The sequence below is a fragment of the Uranotaenia lowii genome, chromosome 3 (genome assembly GCF_029784155.1).
Source record: "Uranotaenia lowii strain MFRU-FL chromosome 3, ASM2978415v1, whole genome shotgun sequence".
Taxonomy (NCBI): Eukaryota; Metazoa; Arthropoda; class Insecta; order Diptera; family Culicidae; genus Uranotaenia; species Uranotaenia lowii.
In genome coordinates this window covers 28151479-28177364 of record NC_073693.1, presented here as the reverse complement: position 1 = coordinate 28177364, position 25886 = coordinate 28151479, and the positions used below count along the sequence as shown (strand labels likewise).

Here is a 25886-nt window from a genome sequence, read left to right as displayed (position 1 = left end):
CATTCAGTCGACGATCAAAATGGAGGGCTCAGGAGTCTCCGTAATTCCTAGTTCGTTGCGTCCCGGTGTTGAGGTCCCAGAAGTTGATAGCCAAGTAGAGTCGGTGGAAGTAGCGGGCCGTGTTGATATCGTTCGCGGGATCTGTAGCTTGGTGAAACTTTATCACACAAGAAAAAAGTTCTCGAAGAAAAAGAATACTTGCCTGGATGTGCAGGCTGGAGAACCTCATCGCCACAATCGAGCTCAGGGCTGGGACGTCTGATGACGCTGGCTGGAAACTGCGCGACGGGCTCTGAGGTCTCCGTAATGCCTAGCTCGTTGCGTCCCAGTGGAGAGTCCCAAGAAGCAGTGGTTGCCAAAATCCGTGGAGCGTCACAAAACAATCTGAAGATAACTGTCTCGTAATCGTCAAGAGCAAAGGTGGGAGCCAGATGATTTCCACGGTCATCCAAAAATCTTGGAGAGTCTACTTCAAAGACACTGGTGCGGTTGTGGGCCGAACAGCGCCGGTTGCAATCGGAGTAATAGCTTCCCCAGTTGATATGATATGTTGAACTGATGGTACAGGAGTCAACGGCCGGCGGTTGTAGTTTTTTGGCTGATCCACAAATTCACGAAACAGAATCCCCGAGGGCCAGGTCGTAGGACTCAATGCAGCTTCTTTGTAAACTGGATCCAAACCAATTTTGAATGAAACATACTTTCTGTTCGAACCATCTACACCTTTGGGAAGCAATCGTTTCATATCAATGGGCACCGTAGAATCCAAGCAGCGTGTAACTATTTTTTCAACATCCCCGTGGGTAATTTGGGGCTGAAGACCAGCTAGATACAGCCAAAACTTGAGAGTCGGTGGTGGGGGGACGATAAACGGGACTGACAGATCACTAAGATCAACAGTCTTTGTCCCAGTCATCGTTGAAGAGACCAGCGATATCCCATCATTACCGCGTCGACGCTCCATGTAAGGTTGACGGGAATGTTTGTGGTGTCCCATTCAGTGGTGGAAAAGAGTATGACTTTGTTGGTGGATTTTGCTTCAGAGTCATATCGTCGACTTTTTGAGACAAGTCGAGCTGGTGAGCAAGCTTATCGAGGACATTGCCATTTAGTGGAGGATTACCATCCTTCGAAGAGAGATCATCCATGTAGTTGCGAAGGAATGCTTCGCCCATTGAGCTCCGCACGACAGGGGGTACAAATAAAAATCACCTTACCCTGTGTGAACATTTCTCTGTTCAATCGAATGTTGAATCCACAACATTGTTAGCTTATGTGGAAAAAATTGCCACAAAAACCACAACCAATAGGCTCTAAATTGTTTATAACCAATTGACACTCTCCACACTGCTTCTTCTCCTTCATATTGGTCATAATGTCGTTGAAAAATAATATTCGAACAAATTCGCCAAACTTAGCTGCTATCAACGACCATACAACTTCGCATAGAAAAACCTGGTCGAATAATGCAGCCTTTGGAATACCACCGCAAAGCAAAGCACAACAAAAACAAACCGAAAAACACAAAGTGTCGCGACACACACGGTTGATTTTAGTGGAAGTTTTCTTGTCGGAACTCAACTTTTAACTAGTTCGCGGGTGAAAGTTCTTGAGTTGTAACGGCACAGGAGTATGAACCGTAAAGAATTTCGACGAAAATTTACAAAAAAAGACGAAAATAGCGGAAACAAAATTGAGCTCTGTAAGCTTTTTCACGTCTTGACACTTGACTGTTGACTTTTTATTTTGTTTTGTATATGACATTAGTGTTTTCGTCATATGGTGTTTCATGTTTTTATTGAAAATTTTGATAAATTTTTCGAAAATTTGTATATTTGAAAGAGCGAAAGTCAAAGTTTCTACAGGTATTGTATCCACCTTTTGTATTTGAGGTTTTTTTTTTCTAAATTCTTGATGTCAATAATCTCCATTTTTTTGTACAATGTAGATTGTTTGCAGTTTTTGTACAATGTAGATTGTTTGCAGGTTAAAATTGATTGGAAATTTGGATTATTTTTTATTATCCCTCCACCCTCGTGGTTCTTCAATTCCAAGTGACAACAGAAAGATTTAAATTTGTTGCGATCTAAGCTGAAAGATAATCAATTAGTTGCTTAACAACCTTTGAACTGCACGTTCAACATCAAAGAGGTGGGCACGAACGTTTATTTGGTTCACATGTGGAAGTGTTGAGGCTGACTCAAAACGCCACTTACGATAGCATAAAAAAAACGACGATACAATTAGAGTAACTAATGATTTACAATTAGTAGAATCTTCAAGTTAAAATTAATACAAAACTTTAAAAAGTTTATCTAAAAGAACTTTGAAAAAAAAAAAATCATGAAACATATACTTCAGAAACTGCCATACAAATTTGAAAGTATTCGAGAGTCAGTATATTCCCTGACTCCATTTGGGGTCATTTTGAAGTTCGCCTAAATAAGGGAAAATTTTGAGGTCTGCAAAGCTCCGTTTAGGCTCAAAACTCATCATAGGTTTTTTTTTTGGAGGAATTTTCAAGTAACGTTTACAGTAAAAAAAAATATTTTTCAGGTTTGAATAGCAATTTTACCATTTTTTTTTCTTAAAATCCAACATGATTATTCCAAACATCTAACCGCTTTGATGCTTATTAAAAAAATTCTTGTTGAAACTAACGGTTTCCTATCGGTTCCTTCGGCAGAACCAAAACACAGTTTGTTTTGGTTCCCCTTGCTATGTCCAATTCGCAATTGATGGTTGCAATAGAGTTGTTTTCGATATTTCTCACGTACATTAACACGTTCGTCGCCACGCTCATTTTGGTAGTTTTGCTAGCCGGGCCCAAAAAATTTTTCAGAGAGAGAAAGCAAAGAGGGAGAACTCCCATATTTGAAACGTGTGGCGAAGCTGAGCGGTAAACTCAAGTAAGAGAGCGTCACCTGCTTTTTGATGTGACGGGGCTCCCCAGGAAATACACCCGTCTGCCGAATATGGGTGACGTGGCGACGAACGTGTTAAATAGGCATGCGGCTGACGTGTGCGGACGAGAGTTGGGAAAACTAACCTCCAAAATTTTCAGAGCAAAAAGCAGACAGTTGGCTGATGAACCCAAACTTAAAAAGTATGAGAAAAAGATCCTGAATTATGACACGAATATCTTTAACGACAAATAGGACAATAGGATGGTAACGATGATGAAAGTACAAATGTTTACATCATCACACGGTTGAGCGATACTACTAAAACAAGGTTCGTGGTAACACAACAGTGTTGCCAAAAATTCTGGTGGAAGTAGCAATTGAGTCATTGAGAAATAAGTACTTTCCTGGATAGAGAATTCGAGAAGTAGAATGTTACAAAGGGCTATTGCTAATTTGATGGGTTGTTATTTAAGGACTTGACAGCCAAATGTGAATAAAAGATGCCCCGATGCCACGATGTGGTAATTCCTGGCAAAAAAAAGATAACTCTGTTCCACCACTGAAATTTGCTGCTGATCAATTTTGTCGAAGACCGTAATATAGTATCTTTAATCGAATAACTGAGTAATATAGAATAGTGAAGAAGTTAAAAGCTCTACCCATTATTCTAAAAACACCGGTAAAAAAATAAAATATTTCTCACGTGGTGCTTTAGATTTGGATTTTTTTTCAAACATTCAATTGAAAAAAACTTTACAGCTCTGCTCACCCAGACAGTTCTACAAAACCTTAGCAATGTCGAGTTTATTTATCTAGCATCATTGCAGTGCGCCCTTAGTTTCCGTTTATCGTTACAACACTCTTTCTAAATGTTCTTATCGCGTTGAAATGATGATCGCCACCTTCTCATCGATAGAAGTACTACTAGCAGAGGTCCCATCATTAGGATTTCTCGTTCGTTCGTTCGTTAAGGGCAACGATGAACTTTATTAATTAAAATTTTCCAGTAGCTAGCATTTTATGCTACTAGTTACTAACTGCGAGCAGCCCCTTGTATTCTAGGAGCAGGTGCACGTGCACAATATTTTCTAATTGCAACCTTTCGGGGTGGATTGGAAGGAATGTGGGTGAGTTTGAAGGGAGTCAGAGGGCAAAAAGGGGCAGGAAATCGACGATTGTTTCAACTTCTGATGATGTTGATTTTGTTGTGTTTTGGTGTTTGTTATTTTCCGCCAGGCCGCCGCGCCACAAGCAATGCGATGATGACAAAGTTTACCGAAAACAGGATCGCCCTAGGACAGTTTTCGTGTTCTCATTGCAAACATCCACATGCAGGCACAAAGCCGAGCACGGCGAGTGGTTTTGAAAATTAATGCATTCATTAATTACTATTATAACTTTGTCACTGAACATCCTCAACAAATACACACACACACGTGTGGACAAACACATACAATTGTTTGGAGGTGTATAGAAATGGGTGGATTTGAAACAATCTCTTTCGCTTCCGCCCAACACCGCAATGAACTTTTCACTAGGTACTACTTCCAGCAGCTAGTAGGGTGGGGGTGGTTATTGTTAACAATTCATCGGATTGAGGTCACCCACGTCAGGAAAAGGGAAAACTATCTGCTGAATGGAAGTTACAAGGTATTGTAAAGAGGCGCAGAAGCGCACATGATTCAATTATCACCCCAAAGTTATTCTACACGGCGGCGAGGCGTGGCGATGGTGTTGCTGATTGGATTTTATCCTAATTGTGTGTGGATTACAATGCAATGAATGAATGCTGCTTGCTGGATGCTCTGATGCAAAAGAGGTCTTACATTAATCAGTGGATTCGCGTGAATGCGAAATGGCAATGAATAAATAACCTGTAATTGAACGGTACTGATCGAGTCGATGATTACAATATAGATTATGAAATTTTTAGATTCAAGAGTTAATCCATTCATCATTTGTACATGAATCTATGTGAATTTATACAAGAGAAAATAAATTTTACTGCTTCCTCAGAATATGCTACCAATATTCAAAATTTTTTTATTACTATTACAAAACATTTAAAAGATTCTTATTTGAAGAGATTAACTCTCATCCGTCTTCGAAATTTTTCTCCATTACAGTCCCTGGAGTGCCAATTTGACACTTCTACTAAAACCAATATATCTCTCGATTATTAACAAAATCTATAGTTTTGGTAACCTTGTGATTTTTAAGGTATGTTTTTCAGACAGTATTTAACAACAACACTTTAGTTTTCCGTTATACAAAGTTTTGGAAAAATAAAATCAGACAAACATGCTTTGGAAAAAAGACTGTAGATCAGCTTCAAAATGCTTAACCCTTTAATGCATAGTGTTGTTTTGAAACAACACTAATCAAAATCCAAATATCACGGAAACGCGTTGACATTTTTGAGTGATATATGGACAAAAAATGTTAAGGAGAATAAAAGCAAAAAGGAATTTTTATTACGATATTTTCATGTATATATCAAAATATGCAGGAAAATTGAAAAAAAAATCGAATTTATTTATTTTTTTTGGAAATGGTAGTTTTTGGAAACTTTGTGTTTCTTTAGATTTGCTAATTCTATAAACTTTTTCAACCTCAACCAATTAAAACACCTTCCTGCATCCAAATGACAAGGCTTAGAAGAAATTAGCAAAATCGTATTGAAATGAATAAAAAATTTAAAAAAAATATCTTTGATGGGCCACAACTTTTGTCATACTCAAAATAACGACTTACCTGTTTAGTTGTGTTAGTCGAATTAAAGTATTATAATTTTACTTAATCAATAGCTGCAGTTCTCATTCAAAAATGTCGTGCATTGAAGGATTAAAAAAATTTCACTGAGTGACCACAAAAATGTTTAAAAAAGTGTGTAAAAACGTGGTGAAAAACAGCTACCTTTGAAAATTCTTCGAAAATTTTGTGTTTCGTATTTTGAAAATCTAAAATTGCTTTAATGAGCCAAATTACGTCAACTTTACAATCCTCTTTTCAAAATTTATCTGGTGTGACTTGAACAATTTTGACGGTTCATTGAATGAAAAGTACGGCTTTTACACCACATTCTTCATTTTTTGTGGTCATGATTTTAAAAAGATTCGAAAAAATATATTGTTATGAGCAACGTATAGTTTCTAACTCAAGCTTTCTTGGACACTAAGTGAAATTTTTTTTAGCATTCTGTAGCTGATCTACAGTTTTTTTCCGAAGCATGTTTTTCGGGGTTTTTTTTCTTAGACTTTGTTTAACGGAAAAATGAAGTGTTGTAGTTAAAAACTGTCATAGAAACATACCTCAAATATCACAAGGTTTCCAAATTATAAATTACGTAAAATGTGGTTGAGAAACAAGACAGAAAAAACGGCTTCAAGCGAAGAGTGTCACATTGACACTTAAGGTATAATTATGGAGTTTTTTTATTCTGTGCTTTCAGGGATGCAAAATTAAAGATTTCAAGAATTCATTGAGGGTCCCGGAAGATTTTTTTTATTAAGCTGCATCCGAATAAAGTTGCAAGCCATCTAACTTCCAATAGTGTTTTATTGACACTCAAGAGTGGATCGAGGTTAAAAAATTTCTGCTCTACCATGCTGCTGATTATTAATTGCAATGTACAAGAGGGTGTGTCAAATAACAACTTTTTCGAATTTCATAATGTGTCTAGTTCAAAAGTATTTGTTTAGTGAAAATGAATGACAGAATTTTTGCAGGCATTTGAAATTTGATTGAGGAGCCCCGGTTTTAATTTGAAGGTTTTTGTATGGAGAAACATGAAAATTGCTTCCAATTATGTTACAGTTTTGGTTTTTCACAATTATTTTCTTATTATGCCATTAACAAAAAAAAAGTCAATTTATGGAACTTCTCTAGCTTCAGCTCTACCGAAGATTGAAAAACGGTAAAAATATGAAAAGAAAAAAAACTAATAAACAGTGCAGTCGTCTTTTCATGAGAAGAATCTTGCAACACTGTCAGTTTGCATGAAAAATTCGTTTAAGTTTAAGAAATATCGTTCTATTGGGGGAAAAATAGATTTTAGAAGATTGAGATAGATCCATAGTTCTGCACAACATTTTGTATCGACTGTAAAACTTTCGAGAATTATACTAAGTTGAATTTACTGCAAGTTTTCATTCGTTCGAAATGAGAATTTTGAAGCAAAAAAACTATTCAACCTTGCTCATCCAGCGATTCTTAACTGCTTAACTTAAATCATTAAATAAGGTTTTTAAGATAAGTTAACCACCGTTAATTAATTTTTGTAAATTAAAGATTCGGCATATTGGTGAAATGTATATTCTCGAAGAAAGAATATCAGAACTGATAATTGATAAAGATTGATAGAGAAGTGAGGAGAAAATTTACAGATGTTGAAAAGAGCGAAAGAGTATTTTTGCGAGGAAAACATATTAACGTAAACCAAATAAATTTAAGTTTAAATAAAATAACAAAATCTCTTTTGTTATTTTATTTAAATTTGCTAGATTTTTCTAAGGAATCTTTTGAGGATAGACTCTAAGATTTAAAGTTCAAGTAGGTACTAGTCTATTCACATTAGGGAAGGATGTATGGGAAAAACTTTATGATCGAATTTTGAATACGACAAAAAAACATTTCGTAGATTGACCATAAAAACTGACTTGTGCATAACTTCAGCTCAATCGGACGTGATTAAGGGGTGACCGAAAGTGTGTTTTCGACTATGAAAAATCACCAAAGGGTGGACTCAAAGGAAGCAGGAAATGAAATATTAATTTTGAAGCTAAAAGACTAAGAAATGCACAAAACGTCGAGATCTAGTGTTATCTAGAAATAAATTGTTGGGTAAAAAATCGACTCTCTGGGACCTCGTTGGTTTCCCGAAAAACGAAAGAAAAAAACAGAAAGTCTATTTTATCCAAAATAATTTTTCGAGATAACACCAGATCTTGACTTTTCATGTGTTTTAAGTCATTTGTAAACATAATTTGAATCCCAAACCAATAGCAAACAAAGAGATGAAATGTCACGATTGGAATTTTTGATTTTCTGTCAGTGTCATTCCGATCGAGCAGAACCAAGCAGTCTTAAAGGCAGAACTACAACAGCTGGGTTGCAATCTCATTATTATGAAAGGGTTCAGATGGCGCCTCTTTGTTTGCTATAGTCTCTTTAGGTCCCCCCTTTGATAAATTTTGGAATTTCATAGTCCATTTTTGACAAAAATTTTGAGAAATCACCAGGTTTCGACGTTTTATGCATTTTAAAGTTATTGGGCATCGAAATTTAAATTTAAAAATTAAGGGGGCCTTAAGTTCCCCTTTGAGGAATTCTGAAGATCAAAAAACCAAAACCTTGTGCTAATTATGTCCCATAGCGCTGGTAAGTTTGATGGGCTAATCTTTAAAATGTTTATGGTCAGTTTTCAAAATTCGACATGACCTATTTGGATGCCACCCAAATTTATATACAGACCCCGTTCGTTTTTGGCAACATTAGATTTTGGCAACATTCAATTTTGGCACATGTGCCAAAATCGAACGGTTTTAAGAAACAACATTATCTTTTAGTTTTCGTTATAACATGACCAATTTTAAATTTGACAAACACCATAAATACGTATTTATGTTCTGAAATAATGATAAAATGCAACAATAAAATCAAAAGTTTTTAAAAACATTATAAAGTACTCAAAAATAATAAAAAGATGAAAAATTCGAAAAGTTGAAAAACATATTCAAACAAAAGCCTGAAAATGACAAAAAACAACTAAGAAATGATCAAGAATGACAAAAACAGCAAATTAGGCCCTTGGAGCTAAAGGGGTATAAGTGCGTGGAAGCTTATTTCGAGAAAACAGGCTTTTTAGTTGTTGTGTTTGGCAATTTTCCATATATTTTTCGAAAAAATGTATTTTGCTTTGGAACGTAAAAGTAAGTAAATAAAATTCTAAAAATCTGAAAAAATCATCAAATATAGATTGAAATGTGAAGAATCATAAGGCATCATTAACTCAAAATCGACCATTTTGTCACTTATACCCCTTTGGCTCTGAGGGCCTCAAATATGACAAACGAAAACAAACATTATAAACAAAACAAGGAGAGTGCAAAATGCATCAAAAACATGATGAAAAACAATTAAAAATGACTACAAATGGTTGGAAATTGACTAAAAATAACGTTTTTGATAATAATAAAAGTTATTTTGTAAAAATAACTGCAAAAAAAGTTGATAAAAAAAAACCGTTCGATTTTGGCAGCATTCGATTTTGGCAACACAAAATGTACGGGCGTGTTGCCAAAATCGATCGGGGTCTGTATATATATAAATGGATTTCTATCTGTCTCTCTGTCTGTGTGTTTCTTATAGACTCGGGAACTACTGATCCGAAATGCGTTAAACTTGGCAGGTAGGGTATTGGAGGCCGGGGAAGGTTCCTTTTATGATTTGAGACTCTTCTCCCTCATAGGAAGGGGGGATGGAGCCTTCCAAACAACAGACAAATGTTTGCAGAGAACCGATCGAGCAAATGGTAACAAATTTGGCATGGGAGGATATTTGGGTACGAAAAATATTCCTACAAATATTTTAATTCCTTCCTATTTTCCAGTAGGGAGATTATAAGGGGGAGGGAGATTCTCTTACAATTCCTTACATAACTAAAAAACTAATCAAGCAAATCTAACCGAATTTGGTATTTAAGTACACGAAATGTTTCAATCGATATTTGGCACCCCTACCTTCTTCCAAGGGAAAATTAGAAAGGGGGAGGGAGGATTCCATACAATTTTTTTTTTTATAACTGAAGGACAAATCGAGCAAATGGAACAAAATTTGTCATGGGAGGATATAAGAGCACACTGAATGTTTTCCTGGGTATTCAACATCATAATTCACATCAATTTTTTTTACCTAACTCGAAAACTATTCAAGTAAATGGAACCAAATTTGACATGGGAGGGTATCTGAATACGGAAAATATTTTTATGACTGATTCAGACCCCTCCCTTCTTTATTGGGAAGATAGAGAAAGAGGAGTGAGCAAATTTGACACGGAAGAGTATTTGAGAACAAAAAAGGTTTCTACTAGGTATCACTCCCTGCTTCTAGTTGAACGATGGGAAAGTAGAAATTTTACGTGGAAGAGCATGTTAAACGAGAAATGACTTTATTTTTTTTTTTTCGTTTTTTCACTGGGGGGTTTAAAAAGGGAGGAAAGAGGCTCTTATATATTTTTTTGCGCAACTCGAGAACTTATCTAAGAAATGGAAACCAAATTGCATATGGAAAATTATTAGGGCACAATACATCATTCTTGTATTATTTAAGACATCACTCTTCTTCCAGTGAGTACAAAGGATCCTTATAAAATTTTGTCGGCATCACTGGAGAATTAACCATGTGGATAGAATCAAATTTAACCTGTAAAAGAATTAGATAACAAAATATGTTTCTATGATTGTTATAAACCCTTCCGTCTTGCACGGAAAAGATTCGAGGAAACGAAGGATTTTGTTGTATCGGTTAAGAACTTATCAACTAATAGATCTAGATTTGAAATAAGAGAGTTTGGGGGTACAAAAATGGGTATTATTATTTAAAATGCCTAACTCCTTCAACTTACGGGTAATAGGGAGGGGAAAGATTTATGGAATAAAAAGAACCATCTTTTATAACAGAGGTTGTTTGCGTACGATTTATTTAGACCCTGCCTTTTAAGAACGGATTTAGAAAAAAGAAATTTTTTTTCTCATTATATTTGGTAAAACTCGAAAACTTATCAAACAGATAGAGCCTTTTGTGACATGAGACGTTATTTAGATACAAATTATGTTTTCATGGCAGTTCTTGAGACCTCTTCACTTTGATAGAGGTAAAGGGTGGAGAATCCATACCGATAACACATATATTTAGGCACAATAAAATAACTTATGAAACTTATAAAAACACAGGCAAAATCTTGAAACAAAATTTAAAGATCAAGTTTTACTAAAAAAGATGAAATCATTTTTGTATTGAAATTCGAAAGTCCAGCTTCAGTTCTCATTGTCAAATGCTGAAATTGAAAACAAAATCAAATTTCAAATAATTTTTTAATAGGTACCTACTTAATTATTTTTCAAAAGGTGTACCAAACACACCGGTTCAGCCAGTTTGTAATGGATTTCTGTCTACCTGTCTAGACCGGGAATGGTTTCTTTATTAGTTTCGAAGTCCTCCGGCTTTAAGGAAACCGCCATCTTTCCGGGAGGGGTGGATCATATGCAAAAATAAAGCACAAATTTTGCATTAAAAAGTCATGACATTAATTATTCAACTGCACATGCTCATGAAAAAGTTGCAAAAACGCTAGCTGAAAATTTGTGCCACTCACTTTTTCCAAATAATACAGAATACATTAAAAAAATTCTCCCACTGTAGATTTTTTTGACTTCATAGTTACTTCTTCTTGTCTCGTTAAGATCTTTAAAACCGTATATTGCTCATATGAAAGGTTGCCAGTTTGCTCGGTTTTATCCGGGTTTGCCCGGACATTTAATACAAAATTTAGGAACAGTCAGATCCGGGCAACCGGACACGATTTAAAAAAAAGAAACAAATTGTGTTGCCAAATTTTATTATTTATGCCTCCAAAACGAAAACTTTTGAGCAAGTTTTATAAAAATCATCATGAAAAGTTTTCTGGAGGCCTAAAGAAACGAATTAATATCTGTCGACGAGTTTTGATGAACAATTATATTTTTCAAGTTTTTTGTTGTTATTTTTGTTGTGTGATTCCTGGGTTTTGACAAAATTTGGCCAGACATTTCTCGGAATTTTGGTCGTCAATTTTGAAATCAAATGCCCGGATTTTGCCAGGTTTTTATACAAAATTGCCCGGATACGTGCTTAAAAATTCTGGCAACCTTACTCATTCATGAAACCCAGCAATTCATGAAAAACGTAGAGAAAGTTGTGTGAAACAAGGAAATCAGAGTGATCTAATTTAAAAACGGTTTAGTCCATTCGATTCCTCGATTTACAAGAATAAATCAATCGTGTTCGAAAACGCAATTCGTCCCTTTATTGATCCAAACTCCTCAGTGTGAGACGCACTGTGGGGAACAACCAATAAAAGCTTGATCAAAACCTCATTTTTTTCATATTTTGGTTTAAAATTTTGATGTCGATATTCGAAAAACAAAATTTATAGCGTATCTCAAATCTATCAAAAGTTTTGAAAAATTTGATGTTCTGAGTAACTTACCGAGAAGGAGAAATTGGGGTGAATATTTTGTAAAAAATGAGAAGTTTTTTTAAAAGATTTATTTATAGCTTTTTTTTAAATAAATATTATTCAAAATAATCGTTAACCTTATATGTGAAACTCTAGGTTTTTTTTTTTAAATTCATAAAATTAACATAACTCTCTCGATATCTTGGCAAAAGGCTAATGATCAGTTTTGTCTGAAGTGGTGTTAAAATACTGTGGTGCTCGCGATGAGCCCATCGCCCGGGGATTATCCCGGTAGGACTGTTCCGGAATGGTTAGACCGAGAGAACCTACACGGCCGTTTGTATTATCTGACCCTGAAAGCTCGAGACGGATACGAGTTGCCGAAAAACCCCTTCGTGATATCGCGTTTCATAGCGGAACATGTTGGGACTATTGAAGGAGGCTTTATTGAAAGGAGAAATAATTGGTACGTGTTGAAGGTGAGAAATAAAGATCAAGTTAGGTTGCTTGCAAAAATTACTCAACTTGGTAATGGTACTCCAATCTTGATTGGCCGCCATCCTCAACTCAATCAAAGGAAACTCGTTGTTACCTGCAGAGATGTAGATGGTATGTCTGACGAAGAACTCCTGAGAGAACTAACACCGCAAAAAATAATTGACGTCAGGCGTATAACCAAAAAAACTACCTCGGGAATTGTAGGTACTTCGACACTTGTACTTACGATTAACAGTACAATTGTCCCAGAATATTTAAACTTTGGATTGTTGAGAGTCCGTACCCGGACATATTACCCACAACCCCTTCTTTGTCGCCAGTGCTTGAAGTATGGTCACCCAAAAGTAAAATGTCAACAACAGACACGTACGTGTAAAAACTGCTCTAAGTCACATGAAACAGAAGAGGATTGTACTTTACCCAGCTACTGCCACAATTGTTCAGGAAAGCACGGACCACTCAATAGATGCTGTCCTCTGTGGGTAGCAGAAACAGCGACGATAAAAATGAGCATCGATCAAAACCTACCGATAGCCACAGCCCGAAGAATAATACAAACCAACAGCAGCAGCACGAGCTACGCACAAGTGGCAAAGCAGAACACATCCCAGTCGAATGATGGACGAACACAATACGAAAATTTAGCACCGCAACAATCGAACCAACAGCAGCAGCAAAAACAACAACAACAACAACAAGGAAACCAACAGCAGAACAGCCAACAGAAACGAACGAGACCGGACAATACTACACAACCTCAACAAGCAGTAACCGATGTTTCAAAGCAAAAACAAAAATTGGACACCGAATCACCCCCCCGGAAACGAAACCCCATCTTAGCTCAGACCTCACCTCCAGCACCTTCAAGCCGTGAAGGAGCTAGTGATGTTGAGTGTACTGATCCCAATTCTATCCCCCCAGGAGGAACTCGATCAACGCGTAGTCGATCACGCATCGAAATAAAAAAGTGATCTCTTCTTCCTACCCCTTCCCACATCCCTTTTCCCTTTCCTTATCCTTATCTTATTTTAATTAGTACTAAGTGGATTCCCCGGCAAAAAAAAAACTTTTGTATGAAGTAAATGCCTTAATAAATAGTTTTATGAATTTAAAAAAAAAATAAAAAAAATTAACATAATACCTTGTATTACTTCTAGCGAGAATTGTATGATATGAAAATGCATAGATTTTTTTACCAATATAAAACATCTTGAAGTATATTTTTTCAGTTTAATTCTTAAATAAGCAGCTGCTGAAACTTGCCAATGAAGAAGTTATTCAATTTTTTGTAAAGCATGTTTTTGGTGTTTATCATAAAAATAAAAAAAAATAATCTCATTAATCGTTCTTGAAATGGGAGCTTGCTGTTTAATGTGAGAACCTAGTCGGTTGAATAATACTTTCAACTTTTTATTAATTACTCAAAAGTTGAGATTACTTAAGAAGTATAAAGTTTTTATTAATTTTTTTAACTTGTACACTGCAAGAATTTGTAAAATTGTAAGTGAGCGCAGTAGTTAGCCACCTATATATAAGGAAGATTCATGGAAAATTTCAAGAGCGTTCATGCAATAACTACTGTATGATCGATATTCAATTATCCTTCTGAGGAAAATGGTTTCGATAGTATGAATTCACATGTATGAATTCGAATTATGTGCGGAAAATATTGGTAAAGCAGATTTTCATCATTCAAAAAAGAGTTACAATTTTTTTTTGTTTTTTAAGCTTAGAAAATTTGAACACTGAATAACGGCTAATGAAATGTCGTAGGCTTGCAAATTGATTCATTTTATTTTGATCACAAAGCTACAAATACATGTCGATGTCGAACATTCGTTCAAAACAGATAATGTTTGAAAATGGAATAAAATGCCATATTTTCCAAATTTTAACATAAATGTATAAAATGCAAACTGGACACTGCTTCCTTTTCTCGATTTCAACATACTTAGAGAAAAACATCGTCATTACAAAGCTTTTGTAAATATTTATATTGTTGCCGAAAGCATTGACGGCTATTTCGATTAGTTTTTTTTTATGTAATTCAGAATTCTATTCACATCCAAGAATCCTGGAATTTTCAAATATTGTCATTAAATCGTTAAATCTTTTCAATTTCTGTTTTACGTTGAGTTTGAAATTTTTTTAAACATTTATTCTAAATAATATGGAAAACAATAGTTTTTGGAAATATTAAGACATACAGATTAGCAAAAAACGTGTTTATTTAAACAAAGCTTAAAAAGAAATGATTGTAACCACCCAAAGGTTTTTGTTGTGAATAGTGTGTGAATAGGGCAGTTTCATAAATTGAATGAAGAAAATGTTTTGAAATGAATTTTTTTTCGCTTGAGGTTATAGTAATCAAGCAAAGGTGAACGTAACATTATTTACCGACGTTTATTTTCAATGTTGTAGCTTTCAAAAATTAGTTTTAGTCGATGTGATAGCTTCAACTATCGAGAACATTTCAACCCAAGACATCAAACCCTTCCAAACAAAATTAACGAAAATTTGTCAAAGTTAGAACAATTTTCAAAAACTTCAGAACTGATCAACATGAAATTTTGTGTGTTTCCGTTTTCAAGACCAAGAATAATTTTTTAACAGTTTCTAACTTCTCCATATTCAGAACAGAGGAGGGGGTCTCCCATTCTTAATTAACAAAAACATGGCAAATTTCCAAAAAAAATTCGATGATTTTTTTGTAAAAAATTTATAAACTCTTAAATGTAAGCTTTCCGACATGATGATATAATTTATTGGATTGACAAATTGCTTTTGATAAAAGTAGAGGATATATTTTTTAATACACTCCTCCCATTTAAATGAAAGAAGATTCTCATATTCAATAATTGTAGCAAACATTTTCTCAACCAAACCAATTTCTAAGTGTTTCTCATAAAGTTAGTTACACCTTTTAAATAGAAATCAACCTGTATATAAAGAATGTTTATACAAAAACATTTTGATTTCTTATGTTAGCCATGTACATGCTAGATGGAGTAGAACCCATCATAACAATTTTAATTGGAATCGAAAAAACTCAATCTTGCCGAAAAAATATCTTTCCAGGTTACAGGTTAATTCCATTAAGTCAACATCTCGAACCGATTGCATCTTCACGAGCAGATTTTCTGGTGCAGGTAACTGCCTTCTTTCATTTTTAAACCTTCTACCATCCGGCTGAATTGCCAAAAGCCTTACCCAAAACACCCATCCCACCTCGCCAGAAGGTAGCTGCTACAAGTCAGACGATCTGAGGCATGAAATTTCGGAAAATATTTATTTAATAATTCATACGTTATATTAAAACAGCCCACCAGCCACCCGCTTTGCTCTTGCCTTCCGGCAGCCTCTCGGCTTTCTATTAATCCAAACGGAACGTTCTCGTTCCAACTTGGAAAATGGAAAAATTGTTCTATCGAGCAGAACAAAGTAAAGCTGCTGCAACAACATCTTCGTCAGAGTCAGAGCAAAACAACTTCACCTCGGAAGGACCCAATGGAAAATAATTTTAGGGGGAGGTGTTCCTATGTGCACCATTAGGAATAAAAAATGTATAGAAAACTGTTAAAATCAAATGATTTAAAAAAAGCTTGAATGAAAAAAAAATGGTAAAAACCCGGCAAAACCAGCACTATAATTTAAAAAAATCCCCAGACTGTAAACAAAAGTCAAGTTCTTAGTAACTTACCATCGAGGATTTTATTTTTTTTCTTTGATTAGCACAAAGATGTGTGCTCATTTGTATTTTTTTTTTTTAATATTCAATCAAACCTTTATTTTTTTTTTATATGTGCACAAAGTCCGCTTTTCTCTCAAGAGAAAAAAAAAACAAATTAAAGTGGTGACTTGGTAAACTTTGTATTGTGTGCTTTTGCCGCTCGCTCACAGAAAACAACGTCATATCCTTTTTGGCAAAACGGCGGCAACGCCAAAACACTTTCGGAACCGGATCCTCGACTTAGAATAGGAAGCTCGAGAGGGAGAAATTAAAAAAAAAAGTTCGGAGAAAAGACCTCACCGGGTATGGGGGGATGCCAACTTTCCAGACGGTTCGCACACAGAAGTTTCAGCGGTGCAGTCTCAAAGGCACTTTCGGACCTTTAAGTTTCGTTTCCGAAAAAAACGGGAAAAATCTCAAACAATCTTTTAGTTGATCCAAAAGCTCAAAGAAATGAAAACACACACATTCTGCAAAAGCCTTTTCGAGGGGTTTAAGGAGTTGTTGATCTTTTGAGCCAACATCGAAAGCACGCGTGACATAAGTGTTTCTTACCTTTTAACCAGGGCTTTGTGTTCGTTTTCCTGCCCTATGGAAACCATGGCGTGTTTGCAGGTTGGGACCACTTTTTGGCGGATGGTCCAATAGCAGGTGACATTCCGAGGGTACATACCCGGATAGTTGGGACTTTGGAGGTGGCACTTTTTCCGGTAGCATTCGTCGTACTGGCGGGTGCAATAGGTTCCGGGAGTGACGCGGCCCAGCTCTAGCAGCTCGTTGGGAGCACCGTATCTGGTTATTGAAGAGAGAAAAAAGAGGGAATCATCGTTTAATTTTAATTTTTGGATTTGGAAATAAAATTGGCCTTATTTATAATCTTGTCATTTTTTTTATTTAAATATTTCTAACAAACTAAGCCGGAACCCCCCCCCCCCCTGCGTGGACAAGCATGGACATTTGGCAAACCCCTACTTCCTCTCCGGACGTCCACGTGAACTGATTTGAAATTGTTTTTTTTAATCTCATTTGACAGTTAGAATACATACACTACTTCTTGCCTTTTTGTTATTGAAATGATTTTGAAAATACAAGAATATGCATTTTCTGATTTAAAAATTTTTTAGAGATTTTGAATTTTTAAGTTATCATATTCATCAATTGCTTTCAGGTGACTGTACTTATTGTTTAAACTTAAACTGGAAGGTTTTGAATTTTAAGATTTTAATTTGAACAGTATAATATTTATTAACCTTTAGAAAATATTTTGTTACCAAATATATCCACGTGGACATGACCCGAACCCCCTGAGAACAAGAGAATAGGACAAACATTATTGTCCACAGTTTTCTTCCAAACCCATCATTATGTATTCGAGAGCTGACAAAACCAAAAATTTTTTAAATTCCTAATCAAATTTAGGAAGTAATTGAGTGATGCCAAAACCTCGAACACTAATCCCAAGATCAGAATTCTGCTACAGATCCACAGATTCCAAAATTTTCTCACTTGATGTATGTACATTGTTTAGGATTTTTGATTTGCAGTTCGCATCATCATTAGAAAATACTTGAAAATGCGTTCAAAATTGTTATATTAATTTGGTTTTGCATTTTATTCAAAATTTGATCATTTAATTTTGAAATTCATATGCATTAAATAGCTATTTTCCAAATATGAAAAAAAAAACTCAATATTAAGGCTATGATCATTTAGAATCCAGGCAGTTACAATCGCTTATATTTTAAAAGCTATTTGTTTGATAGAAAAACGTGAACATTTTAGTGAGTCTTCTTATACTTCTTGTCTATTTGGGCCAAAAAAAATCAACAGGTCTTGAGTTTTCAAGTCGACAATGAAAGATATTCGAGGTGATTGTGCAAAAATATTTTACTATGTCCTTTTTCCTTGCAAATTTCTCTTAAACACATTAAATTAGACATCTGGAAAATAGGTACGGTGATCCTTTTCATGAGGTGCCCGAACTCTAAATGATCAATCATAGGTTATTGTTTCATCTTCAGATTCAAAGATCTTAAATTGATTTTTTTTTTGCAGAATTGAAAACATTGAAATGGCTATCCAGAATTGAAAACCTAAAATAAGATTGATCATTAGAATTTATATTTGAATTCAGATTAAAATTAAAACAATGAAATCATGAATTCATATTGAAGACAAAGGCATCAATTATAAAATACTGGATTGATGATTGATGATTGAGGGCTCTGAAAAAGTTTTCAAATCTTGGCTCATATCAAAATATTGATCTGGAATCTAAATTCAGAAACCTCCCAAGCAACCAAAACTCTCATATCTACTTAAACTCGTGCCTCCAAAGTTCAAATTTTGCTGAACAAAGGTTCCAAAGGGATTTGGTGCCAAATTTTCTCGAATGTAAGCATGAAAGTTACAAAAGGTTCCCCAAAAAGCCTTCAATAGACTTGAAGTTTCAAGAAAATCCTGAAATAGCTTTTTTGTGACATCTCAATCGCACCCACGCAGTATAAAAGTTACAAATTAGGTTTCAAATAGCCTTCTGTAAACTTCAAGGTCCAAGAAGATCCTTAAAAAGCCTTCTGTGTACTTCAAATTCTAAGAAGTTCCTCAAATAGCCTTTTTTGTGACATGTCAATCGCATTATTCAGAATAAAAGTTACCAATTGGATCTCTAATAGCCTTTTATGGACTCGAAGTTATAAAAAGTTCCTCAAATAGCCTTTTTTGAGACATGTCCGCCATTTCATGAATATGAAATGTGAACGAACATCACAAAAGGGTATATAATAAATAAATCATTTTTTGGAGCTTGGAAATTGTTAAAATGTATAATTTATATTGAAACTTCATCAACTCAGAACAACTTAAAGCTAACTCGCAAATGATTTTTTAGTAAACATTTTGACTTTATAAAATTTCGTCCGACTGTATTTACTCGCCACGAATTTATCACACATTGAAAGTCAGTTGAAGCAATTCATTAATTAAAAATCAAGATAAACTCAAGAATTTGTATAATTTTTAGCTATAAACATGGAATTCCGTTTTTTTTAAACCGATATTATTTTAAGGGATGATTGATTTTTAAGGCTATGATCATTTAGTATCCTGGCAGTTACAAACGTGTGTATTTTAAAAACTATTCATTTGATCGAAAAATTTTCTATGGAGTAAATGAAGGTGTTTATATGACATTTATTGTTATAATATAAATAAAAATATTTATCAATGATTTAAAAAAAAATACTCTAATTTTTTCATAAAAGCTCTTTTTTATCTTTGCAAACTTTTTTCAGTCATGTATTGATTTATTTTTTTTACCACAGAAGCAAAACGTGTGCAAAACCATGATATTTTACACAAACTCACCTGGAAAAAGCAATTGGAATCTGTTTGGAACCTTTTCATGAGCAGGCATCTCGAAGAATTTGATATCTTAAATCCGGTTTTAACATAATTTTTTTTGTCCTTCAGAACACATCTGTCATATTGCGTAAAAACCGGATGCACAGATTGCGATCTTTGGAACTGACCATTATTAGCTATTTACTTGGTGTCTACTAGTCAGGCAACACTTTTTGCCTGCCGGAAATGGATTTTTAGAATTATTTAAGGAGTCTGTATCCAATTATCCTCAATAACTATGGATCATGGTTGAATTGAACTTCGTGTGGATCCTAGAGTGGCTCATCATACTTCTTAACCATTTGGTCCGAAAAAAAAATCAGAAAAAATCAAGCTTTCAAGTCAACAATGCAAAATTTTCGAGACGCAAAATGAGTAAAAGGAGCAAATTTGCGCAAAATTACTTTCACCATGTCTTTTCGCATCGTAAATATCTCAACACACGTTAACTTAAAAATCTATCAAAAATAGGCAAGATAGTCCTTTTTATGACCAACACAATGCTACTAAAGTTTTGCATATCCGAGCTCTATTAACGTAGTTATCACCGAAATAAAGTGCCCGGATACTTAATGATCATAGCCCTACGCCCGTTTCGTAATGTATCTTAGTCATAATCAAAATGCGTCTTTGCTGCTGGCTGCTGGCTGCTCTTGCGGGTAAATATTCTAGGAAGCTTATAACCACTTCGAATTTTAGCTGCCGGCAAGGCAACATCTAGGCGTGGCGTCGTGGCAGCGTGTTTGGCTATCATCTCGGAGAATTGGGTTCAAATCTTGTAACAGGACTAATTTTTTCATTAGGTTGTTTGATTGCTTGAGTAAGCGAATCAAATAATTGTGTAGCAGAAAACTGGCTTGCGTGCTGGCATGTATCGAACAAAGTTAAAAACAAAGCAATTAAGTAAGATGAATTGAGAGAGGTGATTGGAGTAGTAAAGTTGGATGCCGAGAAGCCGGCAGCACCACATGGGCTGGTGGTGGCCAAAGTAAGAGAGGAGAGGAGAATAACTTTTTTGTTTTTGCTGATTAAACGTTTACTTGTGGGCTGAATAGAAAGCCGTTCAAATCTTTAATGGAACTTCAAAGATTCAGTAAGAACTTAAATTTTGGGCTGAATAAAACGAACTTCATCACATTGATTATGCTGATTAAGCTGTGTTCGACCTTTTTAACGAAACTTTTGGTTGTTTGGGCTGTTATTTTTACATTTCAAAAACTCGGAAACAGATCAAAAATTCAAATTTCAAAATTAGTTATCTTGAAAATGTTTACTCATTTTGAGCTCTGAACATGAATTCATATTCAGGTTCATATTTCAGAAACAGGATGAATATTCAGAATACAAGTTAAGATTGCAAGAGATCGCAGACTTATAATTTTCATTGTTATTTCAATTTCAAATTTGTATCCAAAGTCACTCAGTTTTTATTTAAGAAAAAAAACATTTCCACAGTATTTTATTTTAGGAATAAAAATATTAGCTCATAATGAAACATGATATATCCTGAAAAAAAAATAATTTTATTATTGCAGTTTTACTAAGAGCCAAATTTCAAAATAAAACTTGAATTTCGATCGAGATTGCAAGAATCAGATTTGGACCGCAAAACTTGAATCCGTTATTATAAATTAATTTTCATTTCTGGTCAAAATCTTTGAATAATTTGGAGTTTTACAGATTAAGCTTGTTTGATTTGAGTATAAAATATTTTTTCTAATAAAATCGAAGGCATTTAACAAATGCATTTTCTATGTTCTTGTAAAATAAGCTAAATTGACCAGAATTAAAAGCAAATTCATAGATTATATATATTCATCGATGAAAGTGAGTTTATTTATTTATTACTAACGGATTCTTCATAAAAATCTAGTTTACAATTTCACAGAGTTTTGAATTTTTTTATTGAAATTTTCTGTGTAATACATAAAACTTTCAATGTAAAAGAATTTAAAATGTTCAAGTAAAAAGTAAAAAGAAATGTTTCTTTAAATCTTTATTTTAATCCGTGCATTATTTGGGCAAATAAGTTATAGAAAAAATAGGTCACCAAAATATTTTTTCATTCAGGCATCGGTTGCCTTTAAATCTTATTTCTCTATTCCAATAAAGGTGGCAAGGGGCTGGTTTGAAAAATATTATTTGACGAAATAATAACCATCTATGAACTCTAACTGAATAAATGATTGAAGTATGGCATCAACTCTAGGATTCACGTGACATGACTTACAAGATTTCACTACTTAATGCTAACTGTAGCAACTCTAGAAATGTTGGCACATTAAGAAAACAGAAAACACCGAACTTCACCATTATATATCTCAGAAACCTCTGGACCAAATTTTACAATTTTAGTTTCTCTTAGCTGCCGAAGTTGTTTTCTTTATTTTGCCAAAAAAATGTTTACTTATTAAGTTTATAAAAATTCAGAAATTTAATTAATACAATAACATTTAAAAAAAAAATGCATGATAAATCCGGTAAATCATTAATACAATATTCAACATGATACTGAATTAGAAATTTGGTTGAAAATAAATCGATGTTGTTTTCAAGTTTTAGTCAATATTATCGAAACAAATATCGAATGCAAATTTATATTTCGAATAAAACCAGCATTTAAAGCTTCGAGCATAAGAATCAGTAAACAGAAATAGAATATAAAAATATAATACCAGATTTCAAAAGAAATTAAATCGGAATCGTAATCAGAATTTCAGATCAGATCAGAAATAAACCATGATTAATATTTTTTAAGCAAAATGAAAATACTGGATAAATTGAAATCATCTTAATTTACATTTAATTTTTAATTCAAGAGCTTATTGAAACATTTCTCTGATATATCTTGTATTTAGTAAACTATTAATTCAGGGTTTAAAATGTGAGAAAAACACACATTTTGAATCGCAAAGAAGTCTATGTCTCATATCATGAAAATATCTCAAAAATCACTGGACTTAATTTTACAACTATAGTTTTATTAAGTAACAAAAATTTTCCAGTTTAGATTTATCAATAATATTTTATTGATTAAATTCATAACATTTGATTAAAACTCCTTAGAACTGCGCACTAGTGGAAAGCGAAAATACGAGATACCTCTTATTTGATCCGGAATGTGTTTAGAGAATTTAATTTGGTTGCAAAAAATCGAATTTCATCTCAAAAGTGCTAGTGATGAAAGTCAGAGATACATTTATATTTGACATTAAAATTCTTCCTATTGAAGAGTTTTTTTTTATTTCACAATCATAACTTTATAAATTAATTAATCCACATGTTCAACACATCATTGAAGGCTTATAGTGAAACAGTAAAGATTTGGTAGTACAGTAAGGTTTCTTTAATGATCTATAAGTAACTGCTGGAAATGAAACAAATTTCATGTTTTGATGTAAGTATTGAATTTTGAACAATCAAAGCAGTGCAAATATAGCTTTAAAGTTTCCACTTGTAATCATTGTTGGAAGTTTCCATAGATTAACTTAAAAATCAAGATCTATTGAAAAAAATTATTGAAAATAATAAAAATAAAATTAATGTTATCTACTATCAAGTGCAGATGATATGGCTAGTTTAAAATAGCAAGGTTTAAATATTATTTTGCCATCATTTGAAATATTAGAAAAAATATCTAAAATTTTTGGCTGAAACTTCTTTCATAAATCATTGACATTCCCTTATTTCACAAACAATTCGAAAACTTCTTAAAACCATACTTGAAGTCAAAATTACATGCGGTCCAAGGAAAAGACGATAGTTAACTGAAAACCTTTATTTATTTTTTTATTGTAATGTTTGAAAGTTTTGTCTTAAAAGTTCCGAAATTATTTCTTAACCTACTATCAAAAATTTATCTCACAACACAAAAGCTGATAGAAAAAAAATAACTGTATATTGTGCTTAAGAGCACTCAATTTAATGAAAATTAGCTTTAAAGTTCTTTGCACCACGGAAAAGTGTGAATTTTATGAGCTTGTGTAATTTATCAAAATTCTTTTGAATGTGCAGTTGAGCATTTTTAAGAACAAGAAACACATAATAAAGTTAAGGTTGATATTAGTTTTAAAGAATATTTTATATAAGCAGAATTTAATGGAAATTTGTAATAATATTAGGCTTCTTATTCTGAACTTTTTTGGGGCGAAAGTTTTTGAATGAAACCCATCCTAAAGACGAGGTTGGGTATGTTTTTGTGTCAAGGTTTGAATTTCAATACAAAAAATTATTAAATTGCAAAAATTGCAATAAATTTCAATTTGGTATCTTAAAATGAAATGTCTTAGGACTAAATTTGGCGAGCTGATTTTCTGACATGCTAATTAACACTTTTTTTAATCACCTTTTGGATTCAAGTAATTTCCCATTAAAACCGGGATTTCATTTCTTGAACTGAAAATTGAACTGAATCTGCAAAATTGGATTCTTGGAAAAAATCTCTAGAAAGTCTAGATGCAACAGATACTTTTAACCGATTGCTGATATTGCGATTTGGCTCTACATATACATACATCTATGGTAACATAACTTGAGTAACGTAAGTACAAAATCTCACGTATTCCTGTTTTATCAACGACTCGGAAAACAAATTCAACTTTAGTCGATTGATTTCAACATCAGCTGGGGTTTGCCGTTATCTCTTCCTGTTTCTCTCCGTTAAAAGTGCAACATTCAATGTTCCTATCAAGAAAGTTTGCAAACATTGCCGTACCAGAGTCAGAAACAATTGCTACGCTACATTTTTTTCCTTCGATTCCCTTCATCTTACTCATCTTCTCATCCAGGCTGGTCGCCTTTTGAATGACTAAGCAAAGAAAGGAGTGCTGATGGACTGAAGAGCCACTTTCTAGCAGCGTTTCCGAGTGTGCCTCGAGACAGTTCCAAGTGTGTTCCTTCTCGAATGTATGCTTTGAAGAAGGGTCGAGCGAGATACAATTCTGGCTGTTCTGATGCTACTTCCGGCATATGTGTCGTCGTTATGTGTCAAATGTACCGAAGGTTACACAAACCGGAAGAGAAGGACTTCCAGCAAGGTTCAAACTGTGTTCTGAAGCCAGCAGTCTTCTTCTTCTTCGCATATGACAACACACCACTCACGGCAACCCTAAGAGGGGCAGGTGAAATGGTTGATTTGAAAAACTCACAAACGACGACTTTTCAACGGAGTTAACAAGGTGTATTGGAACAGTATTTCCTGTTTACTTTCACAACATCCGGTTGTCAATGGATGCTGTGGCACTCGATGCTAGGGTGGTTCTTTATTCATAATAAGAGATATTCATCAAGAATTCAAACAAAGAATCATTCAAATTAAGTTCTCAATTTCCAAATGAAAAAAACTTTGTTCTTTATTTTTAAAATCACGATGAGTTTGTTTTGATTTTTTTTGTCATTTTTGTCTTTTTTGTCATTTTTGTCATTTTTGTCATTTTTGTCATTTTTGTCATTTTTGTCATTTTTGTCATTTTTGTCATTTTTGTCATTTTTGTCATTTTTGTCATTTTTGTCATTTTTGTCATTTTTGTCATTTTTGTCATTTTTGTCATTGTTTTTTCACGGATGTGGACTTTCGGAGACAATCAATTACGCACAAATTAACTGGGCAAAAACGTACATATATTCAATTAACAACGAATGAAAAGTACAGCGCGACGGTTCGGATCAACTAGAAAGACTTTTTATTGCTTGCTTAGGTACACGGTACGACACAGGACAGACACAAAAGATGCGTGTGATCTGCTGGCCGTTTATTGCAAGTCTGTTTCTAGGTACTGTTTTACTTAGCCAGCAAAGTACCGGCTATTGTGTGGCGCATGGGTCGGCTCGTATGGCGCTAATAGTACCTCGCCTCTTGGAGAGTGATTCACTGATTGCGTTGACCGTTTGTAGGGATTGCAACGACACCGGATTTTCAGACTAACATACCGGCCGCCTTGCAATACTACCTATACTAACTAATCCTAATCTTTGGTAACCTAATCTAACCCATGCGCACGACTACTATCACTAATAATACTAATTCTAACTAAACTAACAATGAACTGGTAACGAAGACTACGATGACGAAGACTACGCTGACCAAAACTAAGATGACGATACAGGTAACGGTGATTCACAGCCCAGGACCTCC

At 34.2% G+C, this 25886-nt stretch overlaps 1 protein-coding gene across 2 annotated transcripts in view; it reads right to left on the bottom strand.

The window, feature by feature from the left end:
• Positions 1-25886, bottom strand: part of LOC129751377 (uncharacterized) — a 508402-nt gene that overhangs the window by 112269 nt on the left and 370247 nt on the right. For both annotated transcript variants that reach the window (XM_055746844.1, XM_055746845.1), the window contains exon 8: positions 16907-17143. In XM_055746844.1, the coding sequence (XP_055602819.1) occupies positions 16907-17143 (237 nt within the window). The remainder of the gene's footprint in view (positions 1-16906; positions 17144-25886) is intronic.